The 24814-nt window shown below is 34.0% G+C and overlaps 1 protein-coding gene across 15 annotated transcripts in view; it reads right to left on the reverse strand.

Annotated features, from left to right (window-relative positions):
* The window catches only part of LOC101971473 (N-deacetylase and N-sulfotransferase 3), a 161912-nt gene extending 141452 nt beyond the window's left edge, over positions 1-20460 (reverse strand). For 4 of the 15 annotated variants that reach the window (XR_013426006.1, XM_078021718.1, XM_078021714.1 and 1 more), the window contains exons 1-2: positions 19814-20457; positions 6447-7583 (exon numbers count right to left, since the gene is read on the reverse strand). Coding sequence is in view for 11 of the 15 variants with exons in the window: in XM_078021718.1 (XP_077877844.1) it covers positions 6447-7427 (981 nt within the window). In the remaining 4 variants the exon portion in view is untranslated. Of the gene's footprint in view, positions 1-6446; positions 7584-19146; positions 19312-19813 lie in introns of those variants that run through there. The other 11 variants (XR_005737245.2, XM_078021717.1, XM_040292927.2 and 8 more) reach the window with 8 other exon arrangements.
* Positions 20461-24814: the final 4354 nt, after the last annotated feature.

The raw sequence follows: 24814 nt of genomic DNA on the forward strand, positions 1-24814 counted from the left end.
ATATCTATAGACTCTAAATCCTTATTCTCAAATTTCCTCCTGTAATCTTCTAGTAATCCAGTAAATGAAATTTGGCATGGCCTAGTTGTGCTTTGATGCCATCATAACAGGCCTTCTTTTTATCATGATCAGCCACGATTCAGTGCAACAAACCTTTAGAAAAAGTAATCAGTTGCCAAATATTCGATGACAAATTCACTTGTTCATTCAGCAACAGCATTTTTCCTTCTTTAACTGATTTGGAACTCATTAGTTTAGAATTCCACCGCATAACAAATCCCTCCTTAGTATTAATACTAATGGAGTACATTCTATCTCACAACAACACATTTAATAAAATGTGGTAAGCATAAAAGGATTATGAGTATGAAATAGTTTCTTTTTGCCCTTAGCTAAATTATTTTCTTATTTTCCCAGGTTAGATAACAAAGTAATTTCCTAAAACTTATTTCCTTAAAACAATTGTATAGATGTTAAAACATTGTGGCTATTTGAGTATAATGATGGTATTGCTAGAAAATTTTTCTTTGTATTATCATCACAATATATCAAATTGATACATAAATATCCCACCAAACTAAGAGAGAAAGTGAAGAAATGAGAAACAAATAGTTCATATACATTCATAAGGACACTCAAAAATTGCCTGATTTTTGACAATTATGAAATAATTAAAAGCAATGGAAGTGTACTCTTTCTACTACCACAAATGTTTAGGTGACTTGACTCATCAGCTACATTAAAGTGGGCATGACTGAAGATAAAGTACTTAGTACTTTTTGATCAATTTTTAAAGATACTCTATAATATTAGCACTTCTTTACATTTTGGAAAGAAATTACTAAAATAATAGAGATAAATACATGCATTTCAAACCAGTAGTAGGTCAAAAAGAAGCTGGTAATTCAAATAAAATACAAGGTAGGGGGAAAAATCCAACCAAAGCAGAACAAATAGGATAAATATAAAGCACAAAATAAGATGGCTAAAATAATTCCTTGTACATTGATAGTCTGATTAATTTCATGTAAACTTATCTTGTTAACTAAAATACTAAAATAGATATTGATATAGTAGATAAATATTGATTTAGGAGATAAATTGCAATATGGATCTAGAAGCTGTTTTCAAAATCAATTTATAATGCAAAGACAAAGAAGAGGGGTTGAAATATATATAAAAATGGGATAAGGCATACTTTTCAAATAGAAACAAAAGAAAGTTGGTATAACAATATGAGCATTTGGCAAAACAAACTTAAAAGCAAAAAATACTAAAAATAGTAATCACAGAAGAGTGAAATATTAAATTAGAATGTAATCAGAAATATGTTCACTTAAACTAGCTTCAAAATACAAAATATAATTGACAAATAACAAGGGCATATTTACAATTCACCATCAGGGCTGGAAAATTAAACATACATCTGGGTGGGTAATATCAAATGCTCTATTCCCCGTGGGGGGAAAAAAAGAAAGAAAGAAAAGAAAAAAGAAGAGAGAACACAGATTTAAAAACACAGTTAACAAAGCTGAAGCAATAGCCATGTCTTGACTGAAAATATATGTTCCTGCCCAATATATAAGAAATATTGTATATAGTTATAAGTGATTCTAGAAAATTTAAGCTGTTAGTACCAAACAGGTATATGTTTTCACAATTAAAATGGTTGTCAGAAAATAAACAGCAATAACAGAAGAGAATTAGAAAAAAAATATGTTTTAGGGGAATAAATGGAAAAGTACTGTGTACAGTATACAAACCATGATATTCATGTAGAGCATATAAATAGTGAACTATCTGGGGAAATTTTTGCTTCTCTTCTACTTTAACTTATGACAAATTAATTGATTGCAGCCCCCATACCCAAACATTTGGTATGTTTTTTTTGTTTAGTGGGTTTATAAAGCCTGCTGTTTTACCTTGGCTGAGATGGTGAATATTCTTATGGAGTCAAACAACAAAGAGCTCACCTTTACACTCCAATTATAGCCTCTCAGGGTCAGCACAAAACAAGAATAAGAATTGGCTAAGTTCATCTTCTGAGCTTGATACTACTTATTTCTCACAGTTTACTGCTTCCTACTTCTATTTTTAGCACTTTTTTTCCCCTAGACACTTTCAGCTCTTCAAATAAAGAGAAAAAGTATAATAAAGTCACTTATAACATTGCATTAAATTAAGAACTTCTCTTTCTTATAAGGTCACTTTAATAATATAGTGGTTTTTTTTAAAGGGCTAATCCAAAAACAAAGAAGTTAAGGAATATTGAAATGTAAGGAAACAGTGGGAAAGATTTAGAGTAGTGAGCAGAAGGAAGGGATTCTGAGTACCACCAAAACAGGTACAGGCACCTCTTTAGTGTGCTCAGGTATAACTGGGCTTCTTCATTTTTTGCTGGACATTTAGAAGTTTGTCAAAGTTAAACCTGAATATGTACCTATTACAGAAAGAGAAGGACAGACACAGCAAGAGTCAGAGATATGAACACATTTATTTATTGTGAGTATTCAACTACAGAAATTTCAGTAAAACCATCTAACCGGCTTTACCAACATCTTCCAATTCAACATTTCATTGGTCTTGGGTAACGAATATTACATGAATTGTTCTAGGTTTAAAGATAGAATGTGTCTTAAATCAAGAGTGAAATAATTTTTCTAAAAGAGAATGTGAGATGTTAATATTCATTGGGTCATACTATACTTTCATTTAAAACTAAAATGCTTTACTTAAAAAGGCATCACTTTCCTTCTCCAAAATCTCATTCCGTAGATAGTCTCAGGATGTTTGAGAATAGGTCTCAGGGCATAAGGAACTTGTGCTAACTTGAACTCTAAAGTCACAAAACCTGTCTAGTAGTACTCTACACATGCATGTGCAGGAATGTACACACACTCACATATGTGGACAATTTCTTTTTCTGACATTGACTTAATTTTAATTAATTTAAAATTAAATTTAATTTTAATTGCACTAAATAAATACAATTTAGTAAGAATTTAATAGAAGAGAATTAGAATATTTTAATTGTCTAAACAATTTTATATTTTGGTTTTTTAAGGACTTTGACTAATGAAGATGCAACCTTAAGTTTGATGTTATGTTTAGGGATTTTTTTTGGGGGGGTGGTTGTTGTTTCTGAAACTTTTTTTTAATTTTTTTTTTGCACAAAGAATAATATATTCTGTGTTTCATCATAGTTTCCTTTGTAGATTTGTGTCTCTTTAAAACATACTCATATTATTCAACAGATAGGTAGGTAGGTAAATCTGATACTGCTGCTAATTCTAATCTCTTTAAGGAAACATTTATTTTTACACATAAGAAAAAAGTATATGCATTAATCAGTTAAAATTTATGTTATACACTATCATTTTAATTTTTCAAGTAACAGTCTATAACCTTCAATTTTCTCACATTCTTTTTAATTTTTCTAACTCTTCAAATAAAGATAACATAAAATTTGCTCAAAAATGGTAATGATTAAAGAACTTGATTAAAATGCTTCTATTAATTATGTACTATTAATCATCACATCCTTCACTTTTTCTTCAACCTCAATGTCTTTGATATTTTTTCTCTTTCTTTACTTAGGCCACTCATAACTAAACTAACTCTGGGACTATAAGTTTTAGCACCAACCCCCTTCAGCCCTAGGCAAACCAGGATGATTGGTCACCTTGATGACAGTTCACCCTCCAGTTACTTTAAGTACTCTACTCTCTTTCTCCTCCTCTTGGTCTCTTGGTTCACTCCTGAACTCACTGCAGCTGGGTTTCTGCCTTTATCACTCATACACATGGGCTTTGCAAGAATCATCAAATGACCTTCAACTTTTCCCTAAGGAGACTTTCTAGTCCTTACCTCAGTGGGCCTTGCTGTTGGGTTTAATGCTGCTGATACATCTTCCCTGAATCAATTCACTACTAAGGCTTCTACAGCAGTTCATCTTACTGGTATCTAATTGTGCTTTTAACTCTATTTCATGGGCAATCTCCCTCTACTTGTTTTTTGAAAGATGATTTTCCTCAAGATTCTATACTTGGTCATCTCTTATTATTCTATAAATCCTTTGCATGGCTGATCTCACATCCTTTCATGTGGATCAGGACCATAGGATGAGGACTTTGAAATCTACTGCTCAGACTACCTGAAATATCTGTATGTTCCACATGCCCATTGAGAAAGCTGAAATTTTATGTGTAATGACCTTCACAATGATCATATCTCTCTTTCTTGTTGGTATTCTCAGCAATTATCCACTTATGCTAAAAATCATATCACCCAATTATATTCTGTTTCATCTCTATTTAACTAATTACTAAATTGTTCAATTTTGCCTCCTAGATAATTTTTATTTTTTTATTTTTTTTTATTGTTGGTTGTTCAAAACATTACATAGTTCTTGATATATCATATTTCACACTTGGATTCAAGTGGGTTATGAACTCCCATTTTTACCCCATATACAGATTGCAGAATCACATCAGTTACACTTCCATTGATTTACATATTGACATACTCATGTCTGTTGTATTCTGCTGCCTTTCCTATCCTCTACTATCCGCCCTTCCCTCCCCTCCCCTCCCCTCTTCTCTCTCTACCCCCACTACTGTAATTCATAATAAGGGTATATAAAGTACTAAACAGATAGATGCTCAGCTCAATATGCTTTTCTAACATTATACACAGTCCCTACCCACCTCTTCCAAAGAGCCTGGGGCCATTATGCTCTATGATTCTACCTAAAATATCCAAAGTGCATATATGAAAACATAAATTGGTGTGAATATACTATGTATACAACCAGAGATATGAAAAATTGAGCTCTATATATGTAATAAGAATTGTAATTCATTCTACTGTCACATATAAATTAAAAAATTACATAAAAAGCACTGATCATTTCAATAGCACATTCTTTAAGATGGATGATGTGTGAATGTTTGAAATGTTAACAGGCACATCATTGAAAATAAACAACAAAAAATTGCATGGAAACAAACAAAGAAACAAACATGTCTTTTAAAGCTTTCAAATGGTTTAAAAAAATATCTTCCTACACAAATGCAAGCAATTCATAAACCACACATATTAAGGTCTTTAATGTGTATACAAAGCCTTTAATTTTTTTTTGTTCCTAAAAATTGGCTTAGCCTTTATAGTGAAAAAAGTACTTTGTATTTTGTAAAATATTAGGGCATTTCATGCAAAGCTCTGAGTTTTATTTAGCATATTTTTAAATGCCATACCAACATATTTTGGGGAGTCTAAAAATTTTATGGAATAAATACATATGCATTGCAAATGTTTTTCATAACAATAAATGGAAATGAAAAAATTAGAAGGAAAATTATGTATTATTATTTATAATAAGAATATTTGTCATCTTTAACCACAATGAATGTTTAAATTCCAGTTTGCTTTTAAGTTAATACTGGCTAAAGTAAATTGCAAAAGACTTAATAAATCTGAATAAAACTTATTTATTAAATAATTTCTACTATGGACATTTGTTTCTTTTTAATGTTCACATCTTCTTATAGAAACATTAAATAGGTCCTCTGGTATCCTTAGCTCATTTAAGTAGTTCAATGAACTTAATATCAGTGATTAGAGAAAAGAGATGTCATTTTCAAGATAAATTCTTTGGACATTTCTTATTTATGGAAAATCAATAACATAATATAACAGAGATGGAATCCTATAGCATTTTCAGTGGAAAACTAAGATAAATATAGATAATCTTAATTGTGACTTTGGTTAACATTAAACAACCATTTAATTGTTAACAATAAACTACCTTTAAAGGAATGCTTTCTTTTTAAGAGAAGCAGTTTTACACAATAAGAAATGTAATATAATTTAAGTGTAGAATAATAGAATCCATGCATGTACTATAAGTATCCAGTAAAATCAAGTTAAACCCACATATATATACGCTTTTATACTCATAATTCCCCATATTTTTCAGAGTGTCAGAAATATATTAAGATAAAATGACATATATTTTGACTTTCAAAAATACTGAACTTGCTACTTATGAGATCTGCAAAACAAATTCACTTTAATGTCATATTTAAATTCATCGAATTTCAGATTAGTCAGTTTTCCAAGGTAGACAGTTTGTAGTGAGCAACTAAAAATCGTTTCTACTCTGTAATTATAAATAGATAAGGAAAACCATTTCAGGATCTTACAATGTTCAATCTTTTAGTATGACTTTCATTTTCTTGTTCAGTAGATATACTATCTATGCAGGTGTTATAAGGTGAGAGATACGATAGCCAATTATAGTAGCCTATCCCAGACTTTCCCAATAAAATAATAGTCCCATGTCCTAGAAAATTCTTTAGTCCTAATTCAAACCAGGACAGTTGTTAACACTCCTGAGATATGAACTAAATTTTCAGATAATAGATTTTCAGATAATAGAACCTTACCTTAACATCATTGGTGTTCATTCGGGTTCCCTCCTTTCCCACAAATATATCATCAATGTCAACGAGAATATATCTATCCAAGGACAGTTCCAGCTTCTTCCCTGACAAGAAGGAGATGGCATCTATGAAAATGAGCTTGTGCAGCCAAAAGTTCAAGTTGTTGCCAAAAAGAACTCTCTGAATTCCATCATGAACACCCAAGTCGTGTATGATAGTGGCAAAAAAAGCACCTTTAGAGACTGGAGGAGAAAGATTTTCCGGGGTCTTTATTTTGGCAAATATTACTGGTTGGTAGGTTGAGTGATTAATTTGAAAAACTGTCCAGTCAGTTCCAGGTAAAGAACCCCTTTCAAGCTTTGATGATTTGGTCACACGGAGCAAAGGAGAATGAGGATTAATACAACAGTCTTTTACTGCCAGGTTTCCATATATAGAAAAGGGGAAGCCTTTTAACTGAAAGCTCTGTAAACTCTTCTCACTAGTTCTGTGGAATCCAATGACACCCACACCATACTCTACACAGTATTTATCTAAAAGGCTTCGATTCCAAGAGTCCATATTTATGTATTTTAAAATATTCTCATAAATAATGAGAACATATTTGCCTTTAGTTTTGTCTGTAAGTGCTGGGAGATCTCCTTTTCCGGTAGCAATTTCAATGTGATACTGGAATCTACTTGATTCTAGAATCATAATGATGTCTTGACCAAGGGATGAGTACTGACTCTCCACAAACACAAGGACAATGGAGTCTGTCCTTGCGGCATCAAAAAGCTTCATTGCCTTCACTTCCATTAGTCTATACGGTAGGTGTTGGAGGTCACCGCAGTCCACTTCTGAAGCCACTTCAGAGAGTTCATTTTCCTGTTTGTAGCCACTGTACAGGTAGTAAGCAGAAATAATAATGCTCACCACACAAAAAGTGGCAAGCAAAATAACCGTCCTTTGAAAGTGTCTGTGAAGCTTCATGATAAAACTCATGATGTATAGGTTTTCCTTGACTCTTCCAACAGAAGCACCATTTAAAAAAGAAAAGAAAACTTGGTGTTTCAGGTACTTTCCCAGTCTCAGTCAATAGTTTATGTCACCATTGCAGCACATTTGTATTGCTTGATTATGACTCACAGGAAATACAGTCTGAAAACAGAATAAAACAAAACAGTTTTCAGCACCAAAATGAGCAAATTTTTATGTGATTTAGTGTCAGAATAGGAAGCAGGGGAACTGATAATAGGTTAGAAAACTTTCCATTCCTTCTCCCAGATATGGATGAAGACAAAGGAAATATGGAATGAGAAAAAAGGATATCACTGAACCCAGGTCACTATCCCTAATACAGAGAAACACTGGGCTTTGCATCACACTCTGGAGATAATACAGACCTACTACCACAGAAAGGTTACACTGCCATTTCCTGTCATCCAGATACATATCATATATTGCACATTCAAGCAGTTTGTTTAATTACACACACTGAAAGTTCACAAAAGTATGGACATGTTTCATTATTTGACACAATAGTCTTTTTTCCAAAATATGAAGGCAAAAAAATTTGTCACTCAGCATACATTTCAAATTAATCAGAGAAACAACCCAATAATAGTTACTTTAATTAGAATAACCCTTTCAAAATACAGATATAATCCCACTATCCAACTGATCATTTTAGGACTATATATTGACATAGCTAGGTTTTCAAAATTCAGAACAGTTATGTGGTAAGACAAATGTGAGGAGTGAAACACATCTTGGGGTCATACAGCTCTGTTGTATCATGATATGCACTGTGGGGGAGGTAGGCAATCATGTTCTGGAGAATACATACTCACACATTCATTTTCTCTATCATTCTGCTTCTGCTTTGTGAGAAAATATCAGCAATTATATGAAAAATGACTATAAAAGTGGGTTTTTTAAACAATGAGAACAACTGAGATGTCATGAAACACTTTGTTATGCAGTCATTTCAAACCTGTTTCAAATTTTAGGAAACTTTGAAAATTTAGCAGCTGAAAATAATTAGAAGGAAACATGGATACATCTTAGACTTTCACAGTCTCATATAAGGAAATATCATGTAACACATGCAAAAAAAATTAAGAAAAGTCTCCTTGCTATACTTAAGAAAGGCTAATAGGTAGTTGGTTAAACAACAAGCATTGGTGGAAAACATTGTACTTGATATTTGCCTTAAGTTTAGGATTCATTGTGCCTTGCTTCTTAATTGCCATTCTGTCCCCAATATCCTCCAAATAAAATGATGAGATTAAAATAAATGATTACCAAGAACTCTACATTTTAAAATTCTGTAATATCTATCTGTAAAAAAAAGCAGTGAACAGTTTTTAAATGATGTATGTTTATCTTTATGAATAATATAAACACTATGAAATATAACAATAGAATATTTATGATATTTAACCTGCAATTTATATTATTGTTTATTCAAATATTTAAGGTATCTATGTCATTCATTCAAATATTTATGGAGTAACTATCTGTTTAAAATACAAATGTTTGGCATAATTCCTTTGAAATGTTATAAATTTTAAAGCAGAGAGTGACTAAAATCATAATAAATGGGTTGTGCATTATAGGCAAGAAACTATAATGGGATGATAAAAGAGAAACTACAGTAAGTGATGTAGTATGTAAAATGCTCTAGGGAGATATAACTTGGGAAAAACCTTGAAAGATGAGAGTAATTTGAATAAACACTTGAAATATTGGGGATGTCATAGAGCCAGAAGTGAGCACAATATTGGGTGAAGTACCTGAATGAAAAGTAGAAGATACAAGTGAGGAATACTTACAAAAATAAATTTTACCCAGATTATGAAGAAGTTTGATACAAAGAACTTTATGGTTATGAAAGCTCACAGGCAGACATTATACTTCCCTGATTAGGGAACAAGCATAGTAACAGGAACATTTTTCAGGAATTAGAATTAAACAGCATCATGGAGAATGTCATAGACAGTTGAGTCTGGCTAGCCATATACGTACAATATAGTCTCATTTCCTACAACATGATCATGAAATGTTAGTGGTCATTGGAAAGGGAGAATGTGGGGAAGTGAGGGATACTTTAAATCTGTGAAACACTTTAGATATTGCTGAAAAGTACTTGGTATGCCATGAGAGGTGTGTGCACAGCCTGACTGCTGTGGAAAATACCACCAAGTGATTTGACATGCTTTAAAATAAAGCTACTATAAAGGATAACACTGTACTCTTTAAACAAGCTTAGTACAGGTCTATGTGTAATGTAAGCAAATAAAAACATTACCTGAACAATGGAGAGTTTTCATTGTAACTATAGTCATTTCATTTTGATAAGTAATTACACTTTTGAATTGGTTACATGTTTATGAATATGATATTCTGGAGTTTAATGGCAGTATACAAAATCTCACATCTTTCCCTGTCTACCTTTCAATTTCGGTTGTGAAATGTTTTTGACTGGATATGAGATGTATTACTTCATTTTGCATTTCATATAACATTTCCCAATTTGTTTCCTTTATCAGAAGTAAAATGTATTTAAGTGATATAGTACTCATCAGTGATGAGGCAAAGGGTGAGGAGTATTTCCACTCACTATTTAGAACTGATATTAGGAACCTATCAAACATATTTTTTGTTAACAGGTATAAAATGTTGAAGAACATTTTTTACCATTAAACTTTTCAACTTACTTTCTGATGCCAAAGGAATTCCACTGTATGTCCCTGACGGTAGAATTTGGTCTAATGAATTTAAATAGATACATTAAGTTTCCCCTATTTTCTGCAAACAGTTTTTTTTTTTTTAAGCGAGAAGGGGGAGAGAGAGAGAGAGAGAGAGAGAGAGAGAGAGAGAGAGAGAGAGAGAGAGAGAGAGATTTTTAATATTTATTTTTCAGTTTTCGGTGGACACAACATCTTTATTTTATGTGGTGCTGAGGATCGAACCCAGCGCCCCACGCATGCCAGGTGAGTGCATTACCGCTTGAGCCACATCCCCAGCCCTGCAAACAGTTTTTAATTGCACATTTCACTTGGCTGTTGCCAACTTTAATCTCCAGTGTGGACTCTCTAAATACATTATTTATCCTTACCCAGAAACAACTATTTCATACTTTCTGCTATGTTTATGTTCTGAAAACCCCAGGATGAAGTTCTACAGTGGATGTCACTGTAGCAGTGGGCAGAGGCAAAGGCCCTACCTTCTCCTGAGCCCTGCCCCACACAGCAGGGACATCACTAGAGCAGGTATTAAGATAGATGATTAAGTTTCTCCACAAAATTCTCCTATGAAGCTTTCTCTGGCCTTCTCAACTTGGTAAGACCCAATAGATCCACATGGTCATTGTGCAAAGTATCTCTTCTTTGTATTTATTGCCATAGTTATAATTGAATTTTTGTTTAAAGTCATTCTCCCAATTGGACTAGAACCCTGAAAGGATAGAGTTAATGCCTCTTTTGTTCTTCATTGTTTCCCTTGTTCCAGGACCAGAGTAAGAACCCAGTAACTATTCATGAAAGTTATTGAATATAATGGCATGTTATACCTATCCATTAATTTACACTTAGAAGTGTACTCTAATGTCATAACTTTTACAGTTAGACATGACTATAAATGTGATTATAGTTACTCATAAATTTGATAAACTTAGCATCTGCTTTATTGTACACTAAGTAAATATAACTATAGCAACCCAACATATGATAAATCTAATATAATATCTATAAACCTTTGCTGCAGTCCGGCTGCAGCAAAATAACCGGGGGGGTGACGAGGAACTTGTGTACACTGATACAGCAGGAGTGGGAGCCGTTTATTGTAGGACAGGAGGAGTATATATCCTTTCCACACAGATTATCCTAATTAACATAAACTAGATACAGCAGTCAACCAATAAGGAATCTCCACACTTAATGGCTCACTGGCTTTACTTCACAAACCACTCCCTCTGGCAAAATGCCAGGCGCCATCCAGACTTGTTTACAGACTCTAACAAACCTTCATCCACTAAAGGTATCTATCAATTAGTCATTCCATAATCAGACATTAAGTAGTTATTAAAAAACTTCTTTGATATCACTGCTGTACTCAGTTTTAGGGCACTATGTAAATAAAATTAAGAATTAAATATTGCCTCTATAGAAGTAGACTGTATTGAGGGAAATGAGCCTTGTAAACGAAAAACCAACATTATGCTGCACACAGTAAACGTTGTAAGACTATCTATGTTACAGGTTTCAGAAGAAAGAGGGTGTGTGGGTAGGGGAGATTAGTAAAGCTTAGGAGAGTCAGTGGCAGTTTCTAACAGTCATGGTGCCTGAGAAGACATGGGCAAGGCCTGAATATGGGGATGGGAAAAATACAGAATGCAAAAAAAAAAACCTGGCCATATTGAAGAAATTAAATAGTTAATTTGCTTGAGTGAGAATAAACTATGGGGCACTATGTGTTAGGATGAAACTGGATATATAACATTTGTTTGAAAGAATGCTGCAGATTAATGAATGCCCTTGATAGTAATTGTTAAGTACAAGAGTATTGACATGTGAAATATTTGAACATAGAGGGACAACAAAAAGAGCTTGTAGATTATTAGTGTAGCGGTGACATCCAGAATGGACAAATAGTAGAAATGTGAACAGAGAATGTCTGCTACAGAGTGAAGAAGTAGGTATAGTCAAGATAGTCCCAGCCAAGGAGCTGCTGCAGTAATCCATATAGAAAGTGGTGTGAGTCTAAACTAATGTAATCATCAAGGAGAATAGAAATGAAGAGATACTTGGGAGTAAAATAGAAATTATGGATGGAGAAGATTGCAGGCTTTGTTTACAAATAAATTTGCCAGCCTTAGAAACAGGAGCTCAGAGTGGAAATTAGCTTGTTATATACATTTCAGATGCAGGCAGGTGAAGTAACTAAATGATATGTAGTCAGGTAACAAAATCACAATATCCTATAAACTAACTTCAAGCATATGGTTGAAACTGATGGGTCACTAGTGAATCTCAACGTGCTATGTAAACTTAGATCCTCAGGAAAGGCTTTCCTGACCAAATCCACTTACCCACCACTGCCTTTACCCTCACTGAAGTCTTTATCACAAATCTTGTTAAATACAAGTTTAGAGTTAGACTCAAATTGCCAAAGCTACAGGCTCCTATTATTTTCAATAATTTTTCAAATAAGAAAATGTATAAAAGCATTTTTAAAAATCAACAAGACCAAGAGTTAAACACTTTAGTATAGTGATGATTGTGTTCTGGCAGTATCCTCACAAAAATATATGCAAAATTTTAGAACTTTGCTTGATCAGGAGGTTTCTTGAGTAACTGAAGAACAAGCACACTAGCCTGCATGCCAGAGTTCCTATGATTGAAACTGCCTTGATCATAACTATAACACTGATGACTGCGGTTGAATTCCTTACCCTGTACAAATTATGATAAGTAGAATATGCCGAATGACTAGGAAACTATATATTAAATTTAGAAAATCAACAAATCACTGTTTATTCAAGAGCAGGTATCCTTAAATAAAAACAGGTAGAGAAAGGTATGGAGTAGTTATAAACATCACAACATCATCAGAATTTCCTCTAGGGCACACTGAAGGAAATCACATCAATACAAGAAGTAGAATTATAACAAGAGTACCACAAACAACATTAATGCAATTTTTGTATGTGAAAACATTGTGTTAGATCCTTCAGAGGCTAAGTAATTTGCCTGAGTTGTTACTACTAGTAGAGGTGGAGTTGAAATTTGAACTCCTGACAGGCAGAATCAAATATAACATACACTTGCACAGGCAATGGCCACATCCCTCTCCTTTCACATGTTAGTTACATATAAGAAATGAATATTGGGCAGCTATTACCTAAAGAATCCTCCTATAAAAACCAGGATATTATGGTAGATAGTTAATGGGGCTTTAATTAAAATTATGACAAACTATTAAAATGTCTTAGAAAAGAGTCTGACATAAAATGAACAATCAAAATTTACTATTATAATTATTATGGTGACTATTTTAGAAATAAAAACAGAGAAATATCCTGAAAATGACCAGTGAAAGTGAGCTAATGGTTTATAAAGGGCAGCTACAAGCATTTTCATTTAAGTAGATTTACAGGAACCACAGAAGTCCATCCTTGGTTCAGAGATCTAAAGTGAGAAGGGTCTCTGAGCAACGGAGGAGGCTCAGTCATAGGCATAACCGGCATCATATTCTGGGACTTCTTACTCCTCACTCTTTTCTCAGATGAGTCACACACTCCCTGGTCCTCATTGCCATCTATTTTCCAATAAGTTCCACATGTTTATTTGTTACTCAGACCTCCTTCATTGAACCTCTGGGACTTCAACTGAACTATCAACCTGATAAAATAGTAATGACAAATCACATTAACTGTATTCTTTCTTATTAAACACTGGCCACTGTTAGGCTCCACTGAAATCACATCACAAATTCAACTTGGCCACAATTGTATTCAATATTTTTCCTCCTAAAATCATCATTTTCTCCCCACAATTATCTAAAGTCATCCTTGACACATTTTATTTCAACCCTAATCAAAATAAGCCCAAGACTTCTAACTTCCATTTCCCCCAAACTCACTGGATCCAGTGTACTTCCATTCTTATTCAGGCAACATTACTCACTTGATCTAAGAACTATTGCTCAGAGACCCAAATTACTTTAAATCTCTGGACCAAGGATGGGCTTCTGTGGTTTCTATAAATCTACCTAAATGAAAATTTGGGGTAGTTGCCCTTAATAAACCCTTAGTGCACTTTCACTAGTCATTTTCACAACTAATCTTACCACAAATATTCTTAGATCCCTCTAATTTTTTCAGTGTGGCATTAAAATCCAAATTTCTATACATACCCATGAGACACTATGTGGTATTCTTCCCATTTTTACCCCTCAGACCTGATTAGATGGCATGCTCCTCTTGCACATTCCAGGCAAGTGTGTCTTCTTTCAGTTCCTTAAAAAGGTCCAATCTCGTTTCTATCTCAGTGATTCTCACATGCTGTCACATTGTCTAAAAATGATTTACTTTATTTCTTCATCTGACTTCACCCTGTAGATCCTCTGGTTCCAAGTGTAAATGTCCTTACCTCACAAGTCTTCCCTGTTCCCCTAGAACTGTAAATCCTCCCTGTTAAACACTCACACCACCCTGTACCTCTGTAGCATACTTCACCAACATGTGATATTCTGCATAATCTTTCTCCACATACTGGAAGCATCTGTAAAATCTTCTTTATTTTTAATGTATAGCACAGTGCTTCGTTTAAGAATGTATTCTCTTTGAATACTTATAGAAATTAGTAAAATAAAGTCCTCTACCAAATTGTATAAATAGCAGTTGCATTCATAAACCAGGGCAATATTCAAGTCAAACCATCCTTCATGAATGCGAACCTCCATCAATCATATTGGACTCAAACACTCAAGGCAATAATATAAACATTGTGAATAGCACTGACCATCTTGACCAGAGCCATAAATCAGGCACATCCAGGATGTATCTTTCATTGAATCTTACTCAAATATCTGATTTTCTCATTCTTAGATGTTTTCAGATTTCAGTGTGACTAGTGTTGCTTTGCAGTGTAACTGTTTTTAAAAACATTCCATCAAGAAAACACTAGCCAATATTTAATAATTTACCAATAATAAAATGCAGAAGTAACAATTATTTTGGAGAGGAATCACAGAATATTCCATATACATAGTGAAGAGCTGAATATATACAAATATACATTTTGTAAAGTATTGCAGTAGCCACAAGAGGAATTACCTACTTGTCAAAGTAACCTATCTTTTCTCTTTCACTAACACCTACCATCATCACAGAGTAAAAATCAATTTCTAAATGAAATAGAATCATGTTAAAGTTGGCAGTACAAGAAATGTGAAAAACGATTACCATCTGGAAAATGAGTATTAATAACTAAAGAACTTCAGGTTCTAACATAAATGAAAGATATTTAAAAGATCTTGACAGTATTTCTCAAAATTAGCAATATTTTATAGCATTGAAAAATACATTTGGAGGCTTCAAATGCATTACATGAATTTGCTAAAAGTAATTTAGTAATATTAAAAATTGACAAAGAACAGGCTTTTCTTTGGGAAAGAATGTGTGAAATTGTGTCATGTTAATTGAACCCTGCTGTGGTAGGCAAGTAAGAAACTCATTTGCATGGAGTAAAACCAAGAATATACTCTGTCTTTAGAGCTAGGAATTTTGAAAGATGGATGGGAGAAAAGCTGCACATGAGGGCATTAGCTTTGTTAGGTACATTAAATAGAAAATGACTATTGTAATGTTCACTCCCTCTCTGTATTTAGAAATTATAAATGAAAGAATACATTTTGTTCACCTCCCTCAGTGTTATGCTATAAGGTGAGGCAAAAGAAGAAAACTATTCCACTGCTATTTGCTTTTTGTTCTGCCTGTATGACTTAAGGGGAGAAATGTCTGCCTATTCCCTTTTAGATTGAATTAGAAAAGGCACACTTAATACCAGGGCAATGCCAATTCGGTTTTAAGGATCTAATCTATCTCTTATCATCTTTGTCCTTCAACATAATTGTGAAGCAACCACCTGGGCCATAAGATGTAAATTTTGAGATCAAGCAGATTACATAAACTACAGAAAGGAAAGCAGTCAATCTTTACAAAGATGATGATACAAAAAAAGGTAGAAAAAAAATAACAATGCAGAAATTTAATAGGAGTCCTGAGGAAATTATAGTTCCTGTTTCTAATCCTCTTATTCCACGAGTACATCAATGAAGAAGTTCGATTTTAAAATTCCTGTTTCTTTGGGCATCTTTTAGAAGAGTGACACTCACACCAGTTGGGGTAACAAGAAAAGAGAAATAAATAATCAAAACAAGACATATATATTTCATTAGGGAAGACACCACGTTTAATGGTCCTGGGCACTGCTTTTTTCATGACTGGCACAAAAGTAGGTGTTTATTAAATACCTCCAGAAGGAATGGATGATTATTTCAAATGCAGGGATAGAAGTTGCAGAAATTCTCAGAGTGGTGCATGGATTCCTTATATTATATTAAGAAGTAAATCAAGCATGAATATTTGAGAGAAAATGTAATATAGTGATTAAAGGCATGTTCATTTGAAGCCAGACTCAAGACTGGATATCAGCTCCACAACTTGCTAAGGATGTAATCTTATATAGGTAAGTAATTAATCATTATCTCACTTTCCTCATTTTTTAAATGGAAATACTATTTAACTCAAATCATCTTTGCTAAGACTAGATGAGCTTGCACAATGTAAATATTCTTCAAATGTTAACTTACTTTAACAGCCTACATCTCTACCAGTAAAAACCTCAACAAAGCATTCATCAACAAGTTAAATTTTGTATTATTCTATAATGCTTCTTCATATGTATTTGTGCTATTATCAATATCAATTTCTATAGTTTTAGACAAGAAACAGAAAGGAAATAGTCTTTCATATATTCATTCTACAGGTGTGGAAACCAAGGCCCATGACCCACAAGGGGGCTGTTCAAAAACACTCTCTCTCATGGCAGAGCCAGGCCTAGAATACAGTCTATTTTCATGTTATTTTCAAACACTATTAAAAAAAAAGATTAAAGATTGAAGTGTATGTAAAATGGATGGGTATTGTTGACATGATTAAGAATTGTAAAATAGAACTACAATACTTGATATTTAAGCTCTTATTTAGCAATAGGTACTAAAGAGTTACAGCCTTAAGTTATTTGTAAGAGATTATATGAAATGATGTATTTTAGGCATTATATGTAGAAGGATTGAACTTCTTTTTCTTTTTTTAGTCATGTAATTTACGTGAAATTTATGAAAGCGTTTATAGAGTAACAATAAGGGATAAATCACTCATTGTGATATCCAGGTACCCAAGGATATATGTTTTATTAAAACCAGACAAACCAACAGACTCTAAAATCAATTTTTTTCACTACAGTTCTAAGAGGAATTTCAGTCATAAAATAATTTCAAGTGTTGTTCAAACTAATTATCATTATATTGCAGGCTGCTACTTTTGTAGCCTGGTGGCATCTCTTCATCTGATCACATTCTTAGTTCTCACGTTTCAGTGTGAATGCTTATCACCACATGGGAAGTAAAGTTCTACTGCTTTCCCCCATTGTCTAACTGTTAACCTATTAGATATCCAAGGCATTCGTATAATTTAGAATACTGCTTTTATTGGTAATTCTACTTCCCTCTTTTTATCAGTACATAAAAATCACAAAGTATTTAATATTTAGATTGTGACTCATAGTAACTTTTTCATCAGAAGGTATAATCCAGAAAAAAAATAAAATATCTTGTTATCTCTTCTTCTCAATAGATATTTCAGATATACCAAAAATGAATATTTGTTATAACTTTGGAAATAAACATTTTGCTCAAGAAAATATATTAAAGGAGAAAGTACACTATTACTCAACCAAATTAAACTATACCAAATCTCTTCAGAAACAGATAAAAGTTTTTGTTATTAGAAACATTTTAGTAACCTGAGAAACCTTCATTCTAAAGACTATGAAGAAAAATATTAGCTCATATAACAGTTCACATTTCTCACTTACACAAAGACACAAGCCTTCTGTTTTACAATCAAGATAATAAAGAAAACAATAACTATACTGCAGAAATGATAGAAACTGTGTTAACTAGAGAATGAAGAAAATAAAAGATCTTTGCTAGGGCAATCTCTTATTATGTTCAGTACTTATTTTTAAAAAGTCTCATTCAAATATATTATTGAAACTTCTTTCCCAAATACAAAATTGATATGGCTGAAGCAAGAGGGGAAAAAATCCCTTCAGCTAAATATCAGTTTTCCTTTCATCTTTCTGCTCTCTCGTGATGAGTAACTGTTCAATACTTGATAACATGATATTTTCTAAGAGCAAAAGAAAAAAAAAGAATAAATTTGAGGTCAGTTTCACACACTCAATATTTCATTTCTATCTTACTAAATATTAGAAATATAGACATTTATATTGCTTTGAATTGTTTTACTCAAAACTTCACATTATATATGTTGCTATATCCAAATATTTTTTATAAAAGTACAGATAAGATTTTAACTTTAAATAACTTGGAGGCTTAAACTGTGCCCAGATATAAGAAAGACTATGGTTAAACCCTTTAAGGAAAGTATTTTAATTCTTCCCCACCCCCTCCCCTAAACCGGCTATATTAAATAGGAGATATACCTATTTTCTTTAATTTAAAGCTGTACATTCAGTACTTATGGTTACTCATTCTTTCCAGCTACACTTAATTTTTTACTCATATAATCTTAAAAATGGTTATAAAATAATCTGCATTAAACACAAAGCGTTGCTGAGTACCATTACTGTATAGATAAACAAATAGCTATAGTTTAAATTTTTGATATCACTCCCAAAATTCTACAGAGACAAAAGACATGTCATCTGTTAACAAATGTACTACAGGACAATTTTAGATTGTTAGCTAACTTAACCAAAATGCTCTACTTTTTAAAGAATAAAATGAGTCACTTGTTTAATCCTGAAATTCTTAATTAACTGAAAACAAAGTTTTTATCTGTTACTAACAGCCCCTACATTTATGAGTAAGCCATTGATATATAGTGTAAGTAAACAGATATCCTTACCTGGAATTAAAATTCAAAGAGTTCAAAATGTTGGAGAAAGTTTCAATAGACATACAATAACCCGAAACAGCATCTGTTACCATCGGCTCAGAATTTTTGGCTTTACAAGTGGCAGCAATACCAATCCTGGCCCAAAATCCTTGTTATGTAACATCTTATTAATATTTGCCATCAAACTGCTACCAAGCTGGTGAGGCACTAGAGGGCAAGAGTGTCACATGCAAGACCCATCGTCAAGGGACCCGGCTTTGGTACTACTTCAGGAAGACAGATGCTAACTAAGCTGATAAATAACACAATGTCTGCACGCAACAACGAACTTGTAATGTTCCTCAAAGAATATTTTAAATGTCAATTTTCTGACTAGTGGAAGAGTTAACACGTTAATAAATATGCATAAGCAAATAACCACAACATGCAAAACTTTCGCGATTATATTTACAAGCCCACAGTCTCTCATGAAACTATTTTTTTTTATTGTTTAAATAAACTTATTTAAAACAGAACAGTAAAGGCTGATAAGTAAAACGAGTGTCAATTTCAAGACACTTTCTTTTCAAACCCCAAGAAACTTGTTCTGATCGCGGTGCCACCTCTGGAGTCCGCATTTCAACTCGCCTGGTTCGGTTTTTAGGCGAGGACCTGTCCGGTCATCTATCCTGATTACCTCGGGCTGCAGCGATCTGCAGGCATCTTCCTTCCCGGGTTCTCGGCCTCCGCGGCTCCCGCAGGCTGCCCTGCTGTATACCGGCGGAGCTGTACTCCAGTCCAACAGGAAAGACCCTGTCCTCCCGGCGTCCCTGCCAACCCAGCCAGTGGGAGACGCCGACTGGGTGGTCAGCGCGGGCAGCGCCTTTCGGGGAGTGGCTGCCGGGCCAGCGCAGGGGTCGTGCTGGGTACTCCTGTCCTCTCTTGGATGCAAACTGTGTCTCCAAGACCCACCCGGCCGCACCGCCACCGCCGCCGCCCTCACGCCGCCTCCCGGGGCGGGCGCCGCCGCCGCCTCCCAGCTCCCAGCCGGCGCGCACCCGCGGGGGAAGGGGCGGAGGCGGGAACCCCGGACGCGAGCCTCCTCCATCCGGCAGCTACCCACCCACCAGGGTGGCCCCCGCTTATCTGGCTTCTCTGGCCTCCTGGAGACCTTGCTGTCCCTTCCTAGGCTGCCCGTTCTGAACGCCCCTCCAGAAGGATTGATGAAAGCAGCCTAGGATGAGCCGGGTTGTGCCGCCAGGGAAACGGATGCGGGCCCCTAGGCGGTAGCGGAAGATAAGGGCGCACCAGTATGATCCCCACTGGTCGCGCTTCAGTCATTGGCATTGGACAGGACAGCACGGTGGGGCTGCTGCATGGTTGCAAACTCAGAGTTTGCTCTGCTTGTCATTTCTAACCAGTCCCTGAAGACAAGTGTGGGGCCAACAAATGAGATGATATTTTGTAGATGACATTTTGGATTCAAGTTATGTTCTCCAAAACTATAGTTTGATTAGGAGCCTAAATCGAATGATTTCTTTAAAATCTCACTTGACCCCACCAATACAACACATGAAAGTCATAGTTAGTAGCATCTACTAATGATAACTTGTTGTGGACCTTTGTGCATTTATTTCCCAGTGCTCAATCCTCTATAGAAATTTATTTTGGAGGATGCAACCATTGTCCCGCTCGGTAACCCATTTGCTTCAGGTGATGTTAGTATCTGTTCTGACTTGTTGGGTCAGAGCAGATACTAACTCAGGTGTGGCCAGTGGTAGTGTTATGTCTTCCTGCCACTGGGATTGGTGTGTGATCAAGAATGGGAGATCAAAGACAAAAGGGCATCATTCTGGGGGAAATTTTTGCCTTCTTTAAACAAGTGGACTTCTCTGGACTTTGCACAACGAAGATCTGAACTTAGACCTTCTGTGTACCATGTGAAGTCAGAAAACGAAGCCAATGTTAGAGGAAGGCAGACCTGGCTGTTGGAAAGAAAGAAAAGCCCAGATGAAGATTCTTGAGCTCTGAATGTTGTTATGGCTGAAACAAGTTCTACATCTGGCTTTTTTCATACATGAATTAGTAAATTCATGTTGGATGTAAGCAGGTTGGACTAAATTTTCTAATCATCAGATTCAAAGAGACTCAAAGGATATAGAAATAAAATATTTAGGTTGTTTTAACTTTTGGATATGTACAATGAGATTCTCAATTATATCACAATATGATTGAATTAGTTTTTTTTTTAAAGGCCTGAAAGTTGTATATATTTCTTGCTCCATGTATAGAAAAGTATATAAAGTGACTGAAGCCATTGCTCCTTCTGGGAGCCTAGAAAAATGACAGGAGGTACAATTGTTTGGCCAGATGACATGTATCAGATTGACTTTATTCATTTTAATCTTTAGTTGGTGCCTCCCTTAAGAGTCTTGTATCTATTAGGAATTTTAGGAACCTACATGGGCTAGGAACTTACTTCAGTAATAGTGTTCTAGCATGTGCAAAGTCCAGGGTTAAATCCCTAGCACCACAAAAAATTTAAAAAGAAAAGAAAACCTACATTATTTTTACATTTTCCTTACTCCAGAGTGTCTACCATATCTTCAGAGCATCCATAGCATTCATTATTTTAGTTATCAAAAAAAATGTATTGAATACCTACTAATTGGCCCTAGGAATAGAATAATACAGAGGGAAAGGAAAGAAAAAAGCAGAAGCATTTCTTGTTCTTCAGTTGCTTTTAATGTATTGATTAAGGGAAAGGAGTTTGAGCTCTTCCACAGATTTCAGGGAATGGACAGATTCATAAGTCCACACATTTTTTAATGTCTCAAAGTACATAGGTATATTTAGAAATGGCATTCACATTTCTTCTTTTTCTCTCTTCTCTGTATAAGAACAACAAGAAAAGAAGTAAACCTCTCCTACAGAATAAGGCATGTAGTGTATTTATGACTGTATTTGAGGTTTTATTTTACAGTTCAGACTGAAGGAATAATCAAATTGCTTTGGGGAGAGTTGCTGCCTTCACCAGCTTCTGCTGCTTTCAACCATCCATCTGGAAGTATAGACAACTGATGCCATCTTTCCCCATGACATAGTCAAATTTCATAGCTTTATTTCAGAAGTTTTCATCTGTGTACATGTGACATTTAAGCCCCAGAAATATAGCTCCCTCTAGGTCTCCTTGCAAATATTTCATACGAAGAATAAACAAAGTTGAACTTGTAATACAAAAGGTCCCATCATACTTTACAAACCACCCCAAATTTAAATCTTAGTAGACTAGATTGGAACAGTTACTTTCAAACTTTAGTGTGTATCAGTATTACCTGGAGGGTTTATTCTGTTTTATTGATGGGCCCCACTCTCAGAGTTTCTAGTTCAGATCTAGGTTGGGGCGTGAGAATTTGTGTTTTACTAAGTGTTAAGGTTATAAATGCTGCTTACCTGAGTCCATATTTCAAGATCTATTGGATTAGAGTATTCTTGAAAACAGAGTTTATCTTTATATGTTTTTATTTATTTATTCTTATTAGTTATATATGACAGTAAAATGTGTTTTTACATATTATACATATATAGAGTATAACATCCCATTCTTCTGTTTGTACACAATGTGGAATTACAGTGTTTGTATATTCATATATGTCCATAGGAAAGTAATGTCCAATTCATTTCACTATCTTTCCTATTCCCATTCTCCTCCCTTTCCCTCATTCCCCTTTGTCTAATCCAAAGTAATTCTATTTCTCCCACCTCCAATTTTAAGCTAGCATCCGAATATCAGAGAGAACATTCAGCCCTTTATATATTTTTATAAATGAACATTTATTTCTGTAAACTACTTCCTTGTTAAAATCATAATAAACAATAAATTCAGTATTTTAATTTTTCCAATAAAATCACTTCAGAAAACAAGGAAAAGAAATGACTTATTTAAAAATAGAGAGACTTTAGCATAGTAAACACTAGCAAGATAGGGGAAACAGGAGAGTGAAACCTCCTTGAAGACTTACTTCCACAATCCCTGATTCATTTTTCTTGCACATCAACCTATATTCATTTAATATACAATAAAGAAGAGGAATATTTTTATTAACAGGTAATGGTTTACATTGTCTTTGATGAATGTAGTAACCTTGTTTTATTATTTCAATTAAAAAAATTTCTAGCTATAAAGATACTTTATTTATTATTTTCTATAGTTTCTTCTCAACTTTTAAAGGTTCTGTCCTCAAAAATAGTGCTGTTCCCTATGTGATACTAGTTTAAACTTTAATGTTCTAATCATAAGCTATGTAGTTAATTACAAGACTTGGATGATGACTATTTGGTAGTAAAAACACTCATAACTATAGGCTTAGCATAAACCATTGAAAGAACTTTTGCTCCATTTTAATGAGGAAAGATAAGCAATCATCAGATTGTAAAACATATTGTGTGAGTCTTCAAAGCTATCTCTTAATATTCAGGCAGGACCAAACATCATTAAGGTGTTTCTTTGATCTAGCCTACAACATTAAAACATCATTTTATAGTTTGGCCTCATGCCATGCAGTGCAAAACAGATTCACTGTGAGAGAAAAAAATGGATGATTTCTCTATTTTTCTGAAAACAGGCTTCATAAACACCCCAGAATATTTTCACTCACTACCAACTTACTCTGATGTTTCTCCATTATATCTGATCTTTGAATTCCAGTGGGTTAAAGAAAATAATAAATTTTCAACAAGTAAGAGTTGTATGAATTAATTTTGTTTTGTTCCTCTGAAAGTACTTTTTTGAAATAGTGAAATGAAAATTTCTTACAATGAAGAAAAATAGCAGAGAAAATTGAGATACCCTGTATATCCTGGATTGACAAATTCAATATTCTTAAGCTGGAGGCTTTTTGATTGAATTCTCCACCAAACATTTGCATTACGAAAGTGTGAGTATAAAAAACGAAAATTTAATTGGGAAAAAAGACAATTTATGCATATTTAGTTTCTTTCCTCAAACAAGAACAGTGTCCTCAGTAGCAATAGAAGCAATGGACAATAAGAACCCCATTCATCCAGTTTGAAATTTCAATATTGTTCAACATCTTTTGCATTCTGGGAGAAATGCTCTTATTTCACTTTTCTTACAAGGCACACTTGAAATCAAACACATATATCTAAAGAAAATGAAATTATAATAACTGGTGGTCAACAGAGAATACCGTTTTAATCATTGGGATATATGAACATTTTATGTTCCTTCCACAGAATATAGTTAAATCTTCTGGAAAAGACAAATAAATACTTATTGGACAAATTAATTCAATTCTAAAAATTTTATTTTCTTTAAGTCTATTAGGCAAAATATGTTTAAGAATTAATATTTGAAAGATTCTGTTAGTTTGTGTCTATGGTATTATATATAAATTGTGTATGCAGAATTTAAGTCTCTTACTGTACAGAGTAGGGGTATATGGTTAACATTGGTCCTCTAAGACTTCTAAAACTTGTAATAGCTTTTTATTTACAGCAGAAGAAAATAATAAACTAGGTTAAGGGCCTGGGGTTGTAACAGAATTATTTTTCTATTCCAACCTGACTACTCTGGAGGCAAAATTTTCTGGTCCTGTGAAAAAAAATCTTAACTGTTAAGCCAATATGGAAAACTAGACTTTTTAGTATTGGACAGAATTTAAATCAAAGGAAGCCA

This window comes from Ictidomys tridecemlineatus, chromosome 9 (genome assembly GCF_052094955.1).
Source record: "Ictidomys tridecemlineatus isolate mIctTri1 chromosome 9, mIctTri1.hap1, whole genome shotgun sequence".
Lineage (NCBI taxonomy): Eukaryota > Metazoa > Chordata > Mammalia > Rodentia > Sciuridae > Ictidomys > Ictidomys tridecemlineatus.